This window comes from Psammomys obesus, unplaced genomic scaffold (genome assembly GCF_907164565.1).
Source record: "Psammomys obesus unplaced genomic scaffold, mPsaObe1.curated_primary_1811, whole genome shotgun sequence".
In the NCBI taxonomy this organism is placed as follows: Eukaryota; Metazoa; Chordata; class Mammalia; order Rodentia; family Muridae; genus Psammomys; species Psammomys obesus.
Window position 1 is genome coordinate 24,452,196 of NW_026585895.1, and position 16,326 is coordinate 24,468,521.

A 16,326-nucleotide genomic window follows, 5' to 3' on the forward strand; every position below is an offset into this window, starting at 1 on the left:
CCTTCCTTAATGATACCTTGTATGCCTCCTCCCTCCAAGGTAAAGGATAGATATAGCCCAAGAAGCTCTTAATGGAACTGAATATTTCCTGTAAAAATGTACTAAAGAGTAGAATCTGTAGAACTAATTTACAGGTCATATTCCACAGGTGTTGACCTGCCTTGAGGACATCGGGTCCACCAATCACGGAACCCAACCTGTGCTTCTCCTTGTCTGAAACCTTTTCCACTGGCCAGGCCAGCTGGCCTTGTCTCCTCGTCTCCCTGTCTGGATCCAGATCTTTCTTAAAATGTCCTGGGCTACAGCATGAACATGCTACATCCATTCCACACCCTACGCCCTGCCTCCTTCTGAAGACAGGATCTGACACAGCTTGGATGACACCAAACTTCATATACGGGTGAGGGTGACCGAGAACTTCTGATCCTTCTGTCTGCATTTCCCGAGTGCTAGACTACAAGCACAGACTACCATGTGTTTATGTACATACCATGCTTGTCTGCCATCACAGCCATACATTTTCCACTTTGATAAACAAGACAACCAAGCTTCTTAAACAGCTTTCTGCTAATATTCAATGTTTTCTTAGGTGAGACAAACCGTTTTTATGGTCTTGTCTTGAGATTGTGTGCTCTCTGATGACTGTGGTGACTTTCATGGATGCCCACGGCTTCGGCATCACTACCCTGCTCTGTGATTGCACTGTTAACAGCACAAAGGGGTAGGGACAGTTTCAGGACTGAGTGGTATCCCTGTGGTCATTACATTACTTCATGTGGGTCTTTCTCACGAAGGCCTCTGTCCTAGGACTCCCCCCATGTCTGTCGTATGCTTTCAGTTCTCCAGCTTCCCAGAACAGGTCCTCAGACACACTACTGCCACCGAGTCGCTGTCCCACAGAGGCCATCCTTTTGTCTTGCCTTTCTGAATCCACTGCAAAGTTCCTGTTCTGCATCTGCGTCCTGGAAACTAATCCGGGTCCCCTGCTTACTAACACTGTGGGTTTGTGGGAGCCCCTTAGCTCTCCTGAGCATCACTGTCCGCATATCTAAATGGTGGCAGTAACAATAGTTATCTGTACGATTAGGTGTTTTAGCTACACGTAATGGAAAACACCTTGGCTAATTTAAGGATAAATACAAAAAGATGTTGGATAGCTCAGGATTATTTGATTGCCAATCAAATTTAGTAATATGGGCAATGCATGGAACAAAGAAATTCAACAGCTTTAAAGACAGATCTTCACTATATTAACTCAAAAGGTTAGAATAAGAACACAGGCAAGTTGGGTGTGCTGGGACAAGACTGGAATTCCAGTACCTGGGTGGCAGAGACAGGCTATCCCTGACTTTAAACCTAGCCTGGTGTACACAGTGAGTTTCAGGGTGACAATCCTCCTGTACAGTGGGTCCTCTCGTTGGACCCTGATTCCACAGAGGCCATTTCTTCTTCTTTTTTTTTTTTTCTTTCTTTTTTTCCATTTCTTCTTATGTCACACTGATATTAAAACTATTTTTGCATTTTTTTTCATTTGTCACTAGCAGTAGTAACGATAGTTCTAATAATAGCAGTGGTGCAGTAGAGAGAAAAGAAACAGCCATCCGTCTAGAAGGCAGGAGGTCGGCGGAGCAATGCAGGGCTCTGTTCTCCGCACAGCAGAGCTGGCCTGGACGCCACGACTTCTCCCCCATTCTGCTCTGGCAGTTATCCTGCCCTAGCAGCCACCCCTCCAACTCTCCTCACAGTCAGTGCATCTGTGAGCTTCCCCTCTGCTGTCTCTCCCCTTGCCCAAAACGGTACACAGACGTTTAAGGGGAGATTAAAAGGTGTATCAAGTATTAAGGATTTGGTTTCATAAGAAACAGTATTCAAAATGAAAAATAAGTAGTTTCACTCTACAGAATACATTTGAAGCATAAGCTGTGCTGGGCCGGGTCTGTGCAGGACAGCTCATTTGCATCCCTACAGCCTTCAACTACACCTGATCCGTCAGCTTAGAACGGAGACATTAATAAATGACAAAACACTTTTCCACAACAGTTTAATAAGAATTCACTTTTCCATTACTCTTTGCAAAGTAAAATTTTAAAAAAATCAAGATCCTGAGGTTAAGAGCTTATGCTATATATTTAAAAAGCCAATTTCTTCTTATTAAAGAACAAACTACAAAAATGGTACCAGGCACTGGGAAACAGGTACAGCCTAATAGCAGGAGACATATGAGGAAGCCACAGTCTAGAATGAAAAACGAAGTAGATAAAGAGACTTAATTTCTAATTTAAAAGATGGGTATTCGTGGCAATATTTAAAGATATGAAAACTCTTTGCTCATGTCAGCCATGTGAAGGAAAGGTACTCAGGGGAAGATGCTTCAGAGGTGTCAAGCAACCACAGACAGCCAGAATGAGTTCTCCTGAGCACTCACCAGAAGGCTATGGACAGAGGCCTGGAGCCCTGGTCACGAAGGAATGCATTTAGGGGAATGGACAGGTGGTGTGGATTGCTGCCCTAGTAGGTGACATCATATGGCGAACACTTTCCTGATACAAAGCTGAACAAATGAGACTGTGAGACCCTAAGTTGGTTAATGGGAGTAGGAGGGGTAGTACAAGAGTTTGTTGGGGGATTAGAATATGATTGGAATATATTACACACATGCCTGAAAATATTGTAACAAACCCATTACAGTGTATAATTAAAATTCTAATAAAACAATTTAAACTACTAGATGAATAGTCTAAATACTGAAATCACTTGGACTATTATATAACTATCAAAGGGAAATTTATCTTCCAAAAGCCAAAATATTTTAACTTTAAATATTCTATCCTATTTGTAAAAGCTATGTGTACATATGAAGTGTGAATATTAAAGAAGGATTATATTGGAAATAACTGTGCAATGTGCGTGTCTTCAAGTTTCAATGACTCATTTCAATTTGTTTACAAGCTGTTTCTGTTATATGCAATCCCTAAGCCCTGATGGTTTGATTCATAAATTCAAAGATCCTACAAGTTAAGACACTTATCTTTAGACTGGTTGAAAGCCTTTATGTTTTAATGCTTTCCCTGGGAATGCCTGAAAGAAAATAATTATAACTAAATTACTTCGCTAAGGTAGAAGCAGATCTAATGACTCTGGAAAACAATGCATTCATAGAACATACACAAGTGAAATAAGGCCATATGGACTTAACTCTGCAAAGTAACAAAAATGGCAATCTAGAAAGCAAACATGTAAGCCCGCAGACAGGCACCTTCAGAAAACCTATGCTTTGCTAAAGCTCTGAGGCAGCTCTGGTGCCCCACCTGAAGAAAAAATATGTCTGTGAGATATTTTTCCCAGACGTTATGGGAAAACAACAAACCCAGTCACTCAGAACAAAACTGAGAGCCGAATGATGTTGCCCATCCATTTCAGCAGTGCAGCGGTGACTCACTGCAAGTTTAGCAGCATAGAGTATGTCCACACAGGAGGAAATTATTCCATGGATTAGTCATTTAACTCTGAGAAGAAACTGTGAATTGGGTTATCCAACTGAAAAGGAAATTATAATTTTAAGCACGAGAAGTCAGGGTTGGCTTTTAATGTTAACAAAGAAAAAATATTCTATTAATTTCAAATGTAAATGAAAGCACTGCTGATAACAATTAAAGTTAGAATTCCTAAATCAGTAAATAAGCAAATAACTGACATGTTCTGTGTGTGTGTGTGTGTGTGTGCATGTATGTAGCCCTTTTAAACACAAAAGGAACCAGAGCACACATGATCAGATCTTTGATCCAATTAGGTCATGTGTCATTTGCTCCCCCAATGATGTGCCCAAGCACTGTTCGTGCCTGCACATTCTGCTGACAGGAATATATGAAACAAAGCACCTTCCAGGTCTCCTTCCCAACCCTCTGTCTCCTGGACAAAGAACTGTGCTGCTAGTCAGCTCGTGATATTTTAAATTAGTTATCAGCAAAGCTTAGTTAAAACTGTATATGATTTTTTTTTTTTTTAGTTCACCTACAAATAAGCATGTTTAGACACCTATTATGTGCTCTATTTGTGTGTATGATCTTGTTGCAAGTCAACAGCCAGGTGGAGTCTATATAAACAAATCTCTACAGGTAAAGGCCACTGCCGCCCAAACACTGGTGTCAACACATCGAAAAGATGGCTTCAACTCAGGCGCAACAAACATTCAGTTATGCTGAAGTATGACTCAAGTCAGGTAGAAATGGGAATGTCATCAGGGCTCCAGCTAATCACTTGCAGGTCACCAAAAAAATGGATGCACACGCTGATGTGCAAACACTGTTCTCATCTGCATCCTCGGCACACCCCAAATCTCAAACTCGTAGTGCTGACACGCAACTTCAGACCTCTCTACAGAGTCGAGTGGGAATGCTCAGAACTCTAGAGGACAAGCCAGAAGAAGTCACAGGAGTGCTATCACTCAACCTCACTTTAAACTTATTTCTACAACATGGAGGAAGAAACGGTATTAGCTCTAATCTCTCATACCAGCCTTACCTTGTGCTTCAAGATGCAGTTCAGGCAATGGGAAACTGGAAGTCAAACAAACATGACATCTGCCAGGATTGTTTAGTTACCAATAGAAGAGCTAAGCCAGTTAGTAACAGGAAAAGCAGGAAGGCTGGGGGCCCTGCTCAGTACAGTGCTTTTAGCTTACCCATAGCTGTACTTGTTTACAGTGGGAATGAAGCTGTTTTCTGCATGTGGCTGCAGTGTGTCAGAGAGAACTATTCAGTGTAAATAAACACAGGCTGCATTCGAGGAGGCTGCAGAGGCAGGTGCAGTTGTTTCTGTTGTGGGGGAATAAAGTCAATACTTGCACTGGAGCTTGTTGAGTTCTGGGCACTCTGCCATCCAGGAAGGGCGTGTAATTACTAAAGCTAAGAGAACCATGTAAAAATGAAGTAATAGCAATAGGACACGGTTGGGTTCCAAATTCCCTTGTTTTATCTTCAAATTTTAAGGAACCCTGGCTCTCATTTCACTCTTTGATATTTAACTACCGCTTAAATAAATATGGGTATAATGACAGTCTACTTGTAATTTCCACAGAAATCCGGAACACATTATCTTGAAAGATGGCATCTTCCTTGAGAGCCCCACAATGAGGAACACAGTAATTTTCACTCATTGAAAATAACAAAAGCAGTACACGGGACACCTAATTTAGGAGCACATCGGAGCAAGAGCCGCTTACAGTACACCAACGTGGTTTACCACGTCTGTCCTTTCATGCCAATTTTATGCCACCTGGATCCACCTCAGTCTTAAAAGTCTGGATTTCAAGTTTCTTAAATCATCAACAAAAAAATTAAAGAATGTGGCTTATGGGTAGGGAAAGACTGAAAGTTAGAGCCCCTGAGGCATGCTCAAATAGAGACCTTATTCACTCACACAATTTACACCAGAAGATAAATGCAGCTAATCAGTGCGCGCGTGTGTGTACACACGCACACACAATTCTATAGAGAACAAGTAATCTTGCATCCTATATTGAACTGTGAAATTTCTGGTAGGGAGAAGAACAAAAAGCAGCCATTGCCTTACCAAATCTTCCTCAGCCAAAAGCATTCAAAACTGAATGAGTCTCTGGTTTTCATATGGTGCAAGACCCATTGAGGGCACCACATTTAGACATATTTCTTCAGCTAATGATTATACACAATACATTAAGCTATTCGGCAGTATAAAGTTTGCCAGAAATCTAAACACTCTCAGGATACAAAACTCTCTCTGATTTCATCTTGGATGCTGACATTCTTACTGAAAGATAAATTAAATGCCAGAACCTGCCAAAATAATGATTTTGATTGTAGCCAACTGCTGGCTGGCTATGGCTCAACTGCCTCTTCAGATTTAAGTTCAGAGGCCTCACTCCTGTTATTTCTAGGAATTAACTTTCATCTATTATAGAGCAGAATCCCCAAATCCATATCATAACCTATCCTTTTATTATCTGTACTTGATTGTCCACTAATTTGGACACATGGAGAATGAAAGCTGCAACATCTGTGTCAATATGTCAGCAGACAGGAAATTAACTTTACAGTCAACTATGTAGATGGATTTAATTCCTAGGTCAATATGGGCATAGGACAATTAAAACTGTCTTAACATCAAGAATGTACAGCTAGGTAAGAAGCTGTTTGGAGGATGTGAGACTCGTGCCCACCGTGCTTCTGTACATTTGGCTATGGCTTCACGGTTTTCACGAAACAAGTCAGTGACGAGGCTACCCAATAGTATTGAGCTCCTCTTTGGACAACCGTTTACTATAAGACTGACAGTGGGGGGGTGCTGTGAGGAGAAACCTGTAACAGATGTATAAAACACCACTCTATCCTTAGGGAGCCAATATGTTAGCTCAAAGCAGCACAGGATCGTCTCGGTTGCACTCTAAAGCATGAAGGATCAGGAGAGGTGTGATTTCAGGCTGGCAGACCACATCTTCATAAAGGAGCTAGCCTTTGATCCAAAGTGTGTCCTTCTCATCTGCCAGTGTGAGGACTTTTCCTGTACCTTGCTGTGATGGCCTGAATAGGAATGGGCTCCACAGATCTCATAGGTTTGAATGCTTGGCCACAAAGGGTGGCACTTTAAGGAGGTGTAAACTTGTTGAAGTGGGTGTGGCTTTGTTGGAGAAAGTCACTAAGTGGTGGGCTTTGCAGTCTCAGAGGCTCAAGCCAAGCCCAGGGTGACATGCTCTTCCTGTGGATCCAGCTCCTTTTCCAGCTCCACGTCTACCTTCACACCACCATGCTTCCTCCATGATGATGATGAAATGTTTTCCTTTATAAGACTTGCCATGGCAGGGTGTCTCTTCACAGCAATGGAAGCTGTAAGACACTTGCCGACATCTATGTGAAAAGCTACCATTTCATAAAAGGAAAATGTAAAGTCCAACCTGTGCCAGGGAGTAGCCACGGGCCTTCTGTTGCCAGAGGACTCCAGAGGGAAAGAACTTTATTTCTAGGATACCTGGAAGCTGATTCCAGATGAGACTGGATAGTCAACAGCTACAGGCTGTTTGACTGTTACCTGCTCTCTGCTTCCTGTCTGACTTGCTCAAGATGAAGACATGTGGAGTATTTACTGGCCTTTTCCTCTCAAAATTCAGGTGAGTGTTAATGGCTCCGATTTTATAATTCTTCCATCAAGTGCCCTGACAGTATCAGTGTTTTGAGGTTGTAATAAAGCAACAAGTTAATCATTTATTTTTACATGACCATATCTCATTATATACACAAAAAAACTTTATTTTTGCGGCTACTATGCTGAAAATTTGAACACTTACTTACGGCCATTTGTTACATAAAATAGTAGTAGAACATAATGTCATTCAATGCTTAGAATGGGTTTTAGTCTGTTGATATCAATGTCCAAAGGAAGGCTCAGAGCATCCCAAAATATTCTAAGCCACAGCTCCTCCTTGGAGCACAAGCATTTTATATGTTAAGATGATGATGGTGGTGGTGGTGATGATGATGGTGGTAGAGGAGGTGGTGTTGACAATGATGATGGTGGTGATGGTGGTAGTGATGACGGTGGAGATGGTGGAGTGATGATGGTGGCATCAGCCTTTCCTAGGTGCCAAATACTACTGTACACATTTTACATGTGTGATTATGGCCTGTCACTATGATTATAGCTATTCTCTAAATGAGGACACTGAGGTATAAAGAGGATTAAATACAAAACAAAACAAACAAAAAAACAAAAAGCAAAAAACCAAACCAAAACAAAAAAACCCAAAAACCAGCCAAAAAACAACAACAAACAAACAAACAAACAAAAAAACAAAACAACAACAACAACAAAAACACCTTCCACATGACACGGCAATTAGAGAAACCAAGACAGAAAGCGCAGCCATCAGTCCAACTTCACTGGCAGTGGACTTTTTTCTGTGCCCAGTACAAGATTCTTACTACATTGTTGCAGCCTTCAAACTAGGCCCATCCTTGGAGAATGGCAGAGCTGACCCCATCATCTACAGGGCAAGGCAGCAAGGCTTTCATAATGCGTCCCATCTAAGAATACTGACTTGGATGCATAACAGTCTCAGCAGTAATCATTTCACTGGTGTGTGACGCGCAGGCTAAGAACGCCACTCTGATGAGTAGTTTAACATTAAACTCAGATTTTGAAGACAATTGCATTATTTATTTATATTTAGCTTTCCTGGGTTCTATCCCATAGGCTAGATAACATGACACATTTCATGTTAGGATCAAGATTTTACTCAAGTATGTATTGTCTAGTTCTTAAAAAAAAAAAAAAATCTTACAAAATAGCTGTACTTAGCTGTTTAAAACCAGGCGTGTATCTTAACACAGAAGACAGACACGATGCTCTGGGGTGAATGATTGAAGTCCTGAGTGCTGAGCACTGACAATTTTGAAAAGAAATTATGCATGGAAACTACAAATGTGTATTAATGAACTCAAACTCTTCAGGACATGAAAACAAAGACAGAGTATGTCTTCCAAGTAACTAAATTATCGGTGACATATGACTATTCTTTTAATAAGCAGCATGTACCACCCTTTGTTACCTGGGGAAACTGAAGTCCTTCTTGCAATATCGAACAAAAGATTCACTCTGATACAATGTATCACCAAAAGATCAAGTTTTGAAGTAATCTCAGGCCACCGCAGAATTCCCTAGTTGAAAAGATCGCAGCAGGTTTCCCTATCGTCATCAGCGCGCAGGCTTTCCAGTGTCAAGGTACAAATGTAGTGTCTCTGCCGCTCTGTTTAGTGCATGTGGCGTCCAGTTTCCAGTCAGGTGTGGGCATTTTTATCAGCTTAGCACACGTTACATCGGAACAGTGTCAGCACCAAGTTCCATCAGCTCCTCCTCACCTTGCTGCACTCCTTAGGTGGGGTCAGCTCCACCGAGAACCATTTCCCCTCACTTGATGAGTAAATGAGAACGTTTTGATGATACTTTCCCCGTCTTAATGCTTCTGCAGCAGTGGGGGTTAACTCTAGGCTATCATGCATGCAAAGTGAGCGGGGTGTCAGAGACACTGAGCTACAGCCCCAGCCCTTAAAACACTTACTTTTGTAGCGCTTCAAAACTCCCAGTTTCGATAAGGAAAAGATTTTGATAGTTACTTGAATAATTTCTAAAACTGTATTTCCAAAAAAAAAAAAAAAAAAAAAAAAAAGAAAGAAAGCTGTGGTGTCAGGATGCCTAGGTGAGGCAAAAGTGCAGTGATGATGTCAAAGTTTCCTCAGTCTTTGTCATCATTAGCTATGTGTGCTGCAGATGCTGAGTTTTCAAAGCACTATGACAGTTCAGTTTGCTTCTCTTGATAGAAAAAAAAAAAAAAAAAAAACAGCCAGTAGTTTAACTGTAAATTTTTTAAAACGAACTTTTGTATTGCTTGAGCAGAATAACCTTCATGGAGGACACCTGAATTCTTTCGGAGGCAGGTAGGAAATGATTCCTAGAGTACGCATTTGCACTGTACCTTATTAAGCCTTGAAATTTTAAAAATGAAATTTGAGAGCTCCATTTTCTCTAAGCACTACAGATAAGACCTAATATTGAAGGCACTTGTCTTTGAAGGACAGAGTATTAGTGCCTTAAAAATAAACATAAACACGGATGGAAGCAGATAGGCACAGTGTGACAAATTTTAGAACATTAGCTCACAAAATGAATTATCGGATTTAGACAAACATACAGATACAGCTTTTAACAATACCCCCCCCCCCCAACCACAGAGACAACCCTAATGCCTATGTTAAAATGCTCAGAGTATGTAGACAGCACAGGCCAGAGTCCTGATGGACAGTCAGCATTGTGAAACACGCTGTACACAGCTCTGCGCGCATGCACACACCCGGCAATGTGGGAGACAGACACCGATCACCATCAAGGTTGTCCTTACTTGCAGACGCACAAGTATCCTGCATGTTCCGATTCTGACTGGCAGCTGGAGCAGCTCTACATGCCAGTCATCCCAGTGTACTCAGGGATGTAAACACCTTATAATTAGAAAACGTGAAGGCATCAAGGACGTTAGACAAATTGAAAACACATCCAAAGGTTCATTTTTAAAGGCACTGAAGAAATGTCATTGCAAGTTTCAAGGAAAGGGTGTACCTGCTCCTTCACGGAAGCTAGAATAGTGGTGGCTGTGGTCTCGGGTTCCATGCCTGGGCCAATGGAGACAGCTTCCTGGTGGGTCTGTGGTTGCCCCTCCTCCGCCAGTGAGGCCTGTTCAGGGGCAGGCATTCCTCCTGCAATCAAGCAGGCAAAGGGTTAACACTGCTTCCTGAGTGCCTTATGGGGCTGGGATCTGCTGATGAGTACTAAGAATTATGGTGGACTTCTACAGAATGATCACACCTCTAATAACAAAATAATACACATTTGATAATATTTAAACATCACTGGAGAAAAAGGACATTACAGGGGCTGGAGGAGGGCTCTTTAATTGACTCAACTGTCTAAGAAGTACATACACAAAAGACATCTACAAACAGGAATTGACATAAAACTACTTTATCAATTGTAGCTTAGACAATAGGTTAAAAAAAAGAATCTGAAACTCAAGGAAAGATGAAAGTTAACAAATAAAAGTCTATGCCTTAACAACTTACAACCAGGACACCCAACGTGGGGCTCTCATGACTTGGTTTCCTTCAAGTAATCTCATCACTGAGAGATGGCCAGGACTTGGAGATGGTATCAGAGACCATGGACTAGGACAGAATAGGTTACTAGCAGGAACAGCAATGCCCCTAAGACAACTCTACTGTGTCTACAAGAATACTTACTGACCTCATACAGATAGTCTACAAGTTTATTTAACAAGAAAATAAATATGCCATATAAAGTGTTACAAATACTTTATTTAGTAGCCTGTTTATGTCTCCTTGAATGAAGATTCTATCAGATCATAAGATATGACTAAGGCTTCATAAATGTAATTAATGTTAATTAAATTCCTGTTAAATAAATGAATATACAAATGACACTTCTTTGATATCTCTCACTTCATGTCACTAGGTAAATCCCACCAAACCTTAGAATGCCCAAAAGACCATATCCATTTAAATATCTATTCCATTTACATAGAGACAGCTAACACACATCATGAATATTTTTGTCAATATTCTTCATAGTTTATTCTAAATACCACTCTGCAGTTTCACTTCGGCTTCTAGAAAATTAAACTCTACGGTGTTCATGTCTATCCTTTGATCTGGGAATTTTTTCCCATTCCCTTAACTTCCAATATCAGTGGCTCTTCCTTAGCTTACTCCACTCTATCCTGACCTCTGGGTTAGAAGAGGCAGGCCTGGCTCTGGGTGTCTGCTGATGGTTGTTCCACTCTGACATACTAAAGGGATAGGGGAATGGGGAATAGGTCTGATGGGTGTGTCTGTGCTCCTTCCCAATGTGAAAGCACACTCATGAGGCTCTCCCTGTCCGCTGGAGCTCTTGGTTTCACAGAGTATAAGCACCGAGTGGACCCTAATCCACAAGATGATTTTCTCCTGGAGGACTGGTGGGAGGGGCTTCATTCTTGGATCAAAACCTGTGAGCACGGAGGCAAAGCACCAGTCCTCAAGCCCCACATTCTTTGGTGACAAAAATGGACACGCTAATTTTTATACCACATAATTCAATGATTTTTATGGCAACCTTTATTTTTATAATGTGTTTATTGAGATGTAAAGCATAGTCAAAATACTAGCTGAATAGAATTCTATTTTTAGCAAGTGATTATCAAAGATAACATCACTGGGGCTATTGATTAAAAAAAAATACTACACAGACAACCTAACTTAGCAGTCAAGGGCAAGTAGAGAGGTGGAAGCATTCTGGCCATTGGGGGGTTGGGTGGGAATCATACACCTTAAAATTAACAGATGGTTGTGTAGAACAAAAATGTTACTATGCAACAGTGAAATAAATAATGCCAAAGCCCAAGAAATTTAAATGTCAAGGGTATAATATGAAACAACCAACATGTCATAAGGAAAAGATGTGAAAAAAAAAAAAGGCATAGAGCGAAGAGAGTTTAGAGAAGAAGTAAAGTATTCATTCTGTTATACACAGGACACACTGTATTTAAAGAAAGACAGCAAGGTATGTTACTGTATCTCAGGGAGGATATTATACTTTACTGAATAATGTTTACTTTGGCGATCATAATGATCCGGGCTTACTGAAACATGAGGAGCACAACTGTGCTCACTCACATGCTATGTAGGGTGGAAAGGTTGTGGGTGGAAGGCAGTTACGGCTCATCATCTCACTGATACAGCAAATTATGAATCAGAGAAGGCAAAATCTAAAAGAGGCAAATGATGACACAACGCTGAGGTCAGCAGAGGTCTAAAGAGCAGGTTTATGAAGGAAACTGCTACAATGGTAGAAGAAACTTCCATTAGCATGGCAATTTTATTTTGACTCCTCAATAACCAGGATGCAATGTATAGCTACAGGGTAGAGACATTTATATAGTCTTCTTTTACAGTCTTCAAATACTATAACTCAAAAGGAAGCTCACAGAAGGTTTCCTGTCCATTTTCTTATCATTCTTATAACCACAGATCCATTAGTGACTTGGAAATAAAGCTAAGTGAAGCTAGAGACAAAAAATGACTCCCCCTTTTGCCAAGTTCAGAGGTGAATATTCATACCGTCTAGGGTCAAAGAATGCGAATACTCCTTCCATTGGCAGGGGGGAAAACCAGTGAGCGCACACAGCTGAGACACAGTGAGACAGTAAGCCATGTCTTCATCAGTGAGTGCAACCTGCCAGATCTGAGCACTCACACATTGAAAACCTGAGAACACTGGACCTTCGTAGGGGCTTTCCAGAAGACCATGCAGAATGGAAGTAGTGCCAGGGAAATGGAAGGAGGAAATGCCAGGCTTATTTTTTTAGAAAGAAGAAGGTAGGTTCCTCACATTACAAGTAAGAGAGAGACAAGATGCTGGGTGTGATTCTTCAAAGCATGTTATCCAAGAGTGACTTGTGAGAACTAAGAAGAGGTGTACCAAAGAAGTCACGTTATGCTTGTCGAATTTCCCTCTTTGGCAGTGTAACCATGGAAATGCACTGTGTCTAAATTCTAGTGAGGCAGGCACAATATTAAAAGTCCCTTATGATACTATAATTAACATAGAAATGGGGCTGAAATAAGGGCAACTGCTGACTTGAATAAGCTATAAATACCTGAATGAAATGCATCAAGCTATAGAGGATTCTAATGTAATGCCAGAGTTCTGAACTTAACCCAATACTAACCAAAACCTTCACTAATGATATGAATAATATGCGAGGCCTGTGCAAAATCTTCAACAACTAAGACAAATAATGCACCTAACAAATAATAAGACCAAACTACAAGCAAGAAAAGTGTTATTTTGTTGCATTAATGTGCTGCCTCTAATGAGCTAAAAACAACAGGATAAATGTAAGGTCCAGCATGAACATGCTGGGCAGACGTGTAGATACATCAGGCTCGAGAGTGGTGAGTAGAGGGCTGGAGGGGCGGGCATGAGTCCCACTCCATCTTCAGGCTTCTTGGGACAACTTCCTGTTATGGATGGCACCTTCACAGGAATGATGGGTGGATCCATTAAGGAAATGGTGAGAGGGCTACAAAAGGGATTCTCCTAGGTATTTCCAGGCACAGAAAGGGTTGCGATGAACAGCACTGTCTTATGAGCTCAAGACTTCATAACTTTATAGAAGAAACAGAACAGGCTCTCAGTGAAACAAAGAAGCTAACGCCTCTGCAGACCGGCAGATCCTCTGACCCTCCACAGAACTGCTATGGACATACAAGGCAGAACTCTTCAGGTGACAAGCCTGGGAGCTGCACTAAAAATGGCTTTGTAACAAAAGTGCATTGTTCTATTTTTACACATGGAATCAAATCTGAATAATGGCTACACTGCTATGAATTAACATTGAAGACACTCAGGAAGATTGTTTTGTTTGGAACTATGGTTCAAACACTCAGAGTTTTCAATAACTGACTGTCCCTGAAATCAGGCGGTACTTCCTCATCGCCAGAGGCCCGCAGCCCACATGTGGGTAACTGAGCATGTGTGCTGGTTGCAGGAAGCTGAAGCTGACACCAGAATGGCTTTCATATTCCCAGTTGTTATGAAGTCCTTCGTGAGTCTTCAGACACTGTCAACCGCACCCCACTGCACTGTCCTTTCTAAGAGGCATCTGGAGATGAGGCAGCCAGGCTTAAGATAGCATCCTGCATGCAGGCTCTTCCTGTCTCTGCCTTCAAGTTCCGGGACTCTAGGTGTGTGCTGCCTCATGGTGTGTGTGTGTGTGTGTGTGGGGGGGGGGGGGCTTGCAGGTTCCAGTGTTGGACTCCAGTCTTTTGAACTTCCTAAAACATTTTTTTGAAAGTAGCTGAGTAATGGGTTTTCAAGGGTTTTAGTAAAGAGGAAGAAATTGTCAGTTTGAAATTACATATGTTTATGCTAAACTCCAGCTGATTAGTGGGCATTTCTTTGTGTTCAAACTGGCAGGTCTTATATACTCTAGTGTGATGGGCCAAAGCTTTTCTTGTAATTTATAAATAAAATATATAGGCAGTTTATGACCCAATATACATAACTCCTTTTAACAATAGATGATATCAATACATCATAGCATCTCTGCTAAATTTGTAAGATGGGACAGCGACTTGTTTGTCTTTAACCCTTTTAAGTGCCTCCCTGATAACTTTTAGTCAAAATATACTAAATATACGGGTCCCCCCCCACTAAACTACTAAAAAGCTGGGCTCTACATATTCTCCCCTTCTTTTCTGAGATGGTAGTGTGGAAGAGAAAATATATTTTCTGTCTTCATTTAGAACACTCAGAAAAACATTATGTTGACAAGAACCACAATAATTTATTTGAGAGTTCTTAAGATAAGATAATGATGTTTAAGAACAAATTAAAATAATTTACATTAAAAAAGTCATGAGAACATTTAAATCTGATCCAAATATATAAAGACACTAATGACACATGACAATGAAAATGTTTAAGGACAAGGATTAAAAAAAAAGATTATATAGTAAAAATAAGGAAAGTATCATATCATGCAGTACAGACAAATTTCTCTCTGCTTTGTTTATAATGAAACTGGACTGGTACTGAAGAAGCAGGCACGGCCCTGGGAAGCTGAGAGTGTGTCTACTGAGTTGGGCATCTTCAGGACCATATGGGATTTATGCTAGAATCTGAAGTACTAGAGCAACTATTCGGTCACAGTTTTAAAATACTTTGGAAACAGAAGCAGTATCACAACCTCCAATATTTTGTAAGGACTAGAGGTGGATAAATGCTAACCCTCTAGTCACACAGTTCATCTAAAAACATGTGCTTGTTGGCAAGAAACTGTGTGGAGATATGCGCCAAGTAGTGTAGTATTCTTAGAGAACAATCTATGTACCGTGGAGCGTTCTGATTTATGAATTTTACGATCGGAAGATCGCTTCAACGAGGCCTTGCTAACAGATGACCTCTAGATGGCCAACAGTGAAATGCTCCATTCTATTAGTAACCGGAAGACGCAGAACAAGCAATGTGCTATCGGTGTACAAGTCCCTCGGGAGCAGAGACGGAGGTGGCGCAGGTGACTATCACGTGCTGTTGTTGAGCACGGAAGCGGGCCTGCCATTTTTCAATACGTGTGGGCATTATCAAACAGAGCCACCTACCCACAACCCATTCTCTAGTAACCCCATTTTGAATTAGCCAGGAACTCTCTTTTCCCTGAAAACCTGGACAGATAATCTTTTGAAAAGATTTTAAAAAGCCATAAATTGTCAATAACTCAAGCGACCAGTGTCAGAGTAAATAAATACATCATAGAATACTCATGTGATATATTTCACTGAGGCGATAAATAAACCTCAGTTCTATAAAACAAAAATATCTTCCCAATTATAATGCTTAATGAAAGCAAATTTGCAAATGAATCCAGAGTGGAAATCCACTTCCGCAAAGTTTAAAACATGTAAAAATAAAATATATTTCCTAGAGAATAGAGTCATATACATTCATAAGTAGCAAAGAAATGTCCATCAAGAGAGAGCAGCAGCTGCCTCTGTACGGACAGAGCTAGTAAAATCCCACGTGGGTCTGTTTGTTGCACTAGTGTGCCCAGAGAGCACTAATTACAAGGGATGCCAGAGCTTTTAACTGTATTTTAACTGTATTTATTGTCTATGTGTTCTTCTGTCGCCTCTTTTAAAATTATTAAATGAGAAAGGTTAAAGACTAACAGATTAGAGCTGGGAGAAGGCA

At 40.9% G+C, this 16,326-nt stretch overlaps 1 protein-coding gene across 14 annotated transcripts in view; it reads right to left on the reverse strand.

Annotated features, from left to right (window-relative positions):
- Pkp4 (plakophilin 4) overlaps nt 1–16,326 on the reverse strand; it is a 209,805-nt gene that overhangs the window by 132,815 nt on the left and 60,664 nt on the right. For 11 of the 14 annotated variants that reach the window (XM_055599687.1, XM_055599693.1, XM_055599685.1 and 8 more), the window contains exon 2: nt 10,141–10,277. In XM_055599687.1, coding sequence (XP_055455662.1) covers nt 10,141–10,272 — 132 coding nt within the window. In that variant the 5' untranslated portion in view covers nt 10,273–10,277. Of the gene's footprint in view, nt 1–9,925; nt 9,999–10,140; nt 10,278–16,326 lie in introns of those variants that run through there. The other 3 variants (XM_055599689.1, XM_055599690.1, XM_055599691.1) reach the window with 3 other exon arrangements.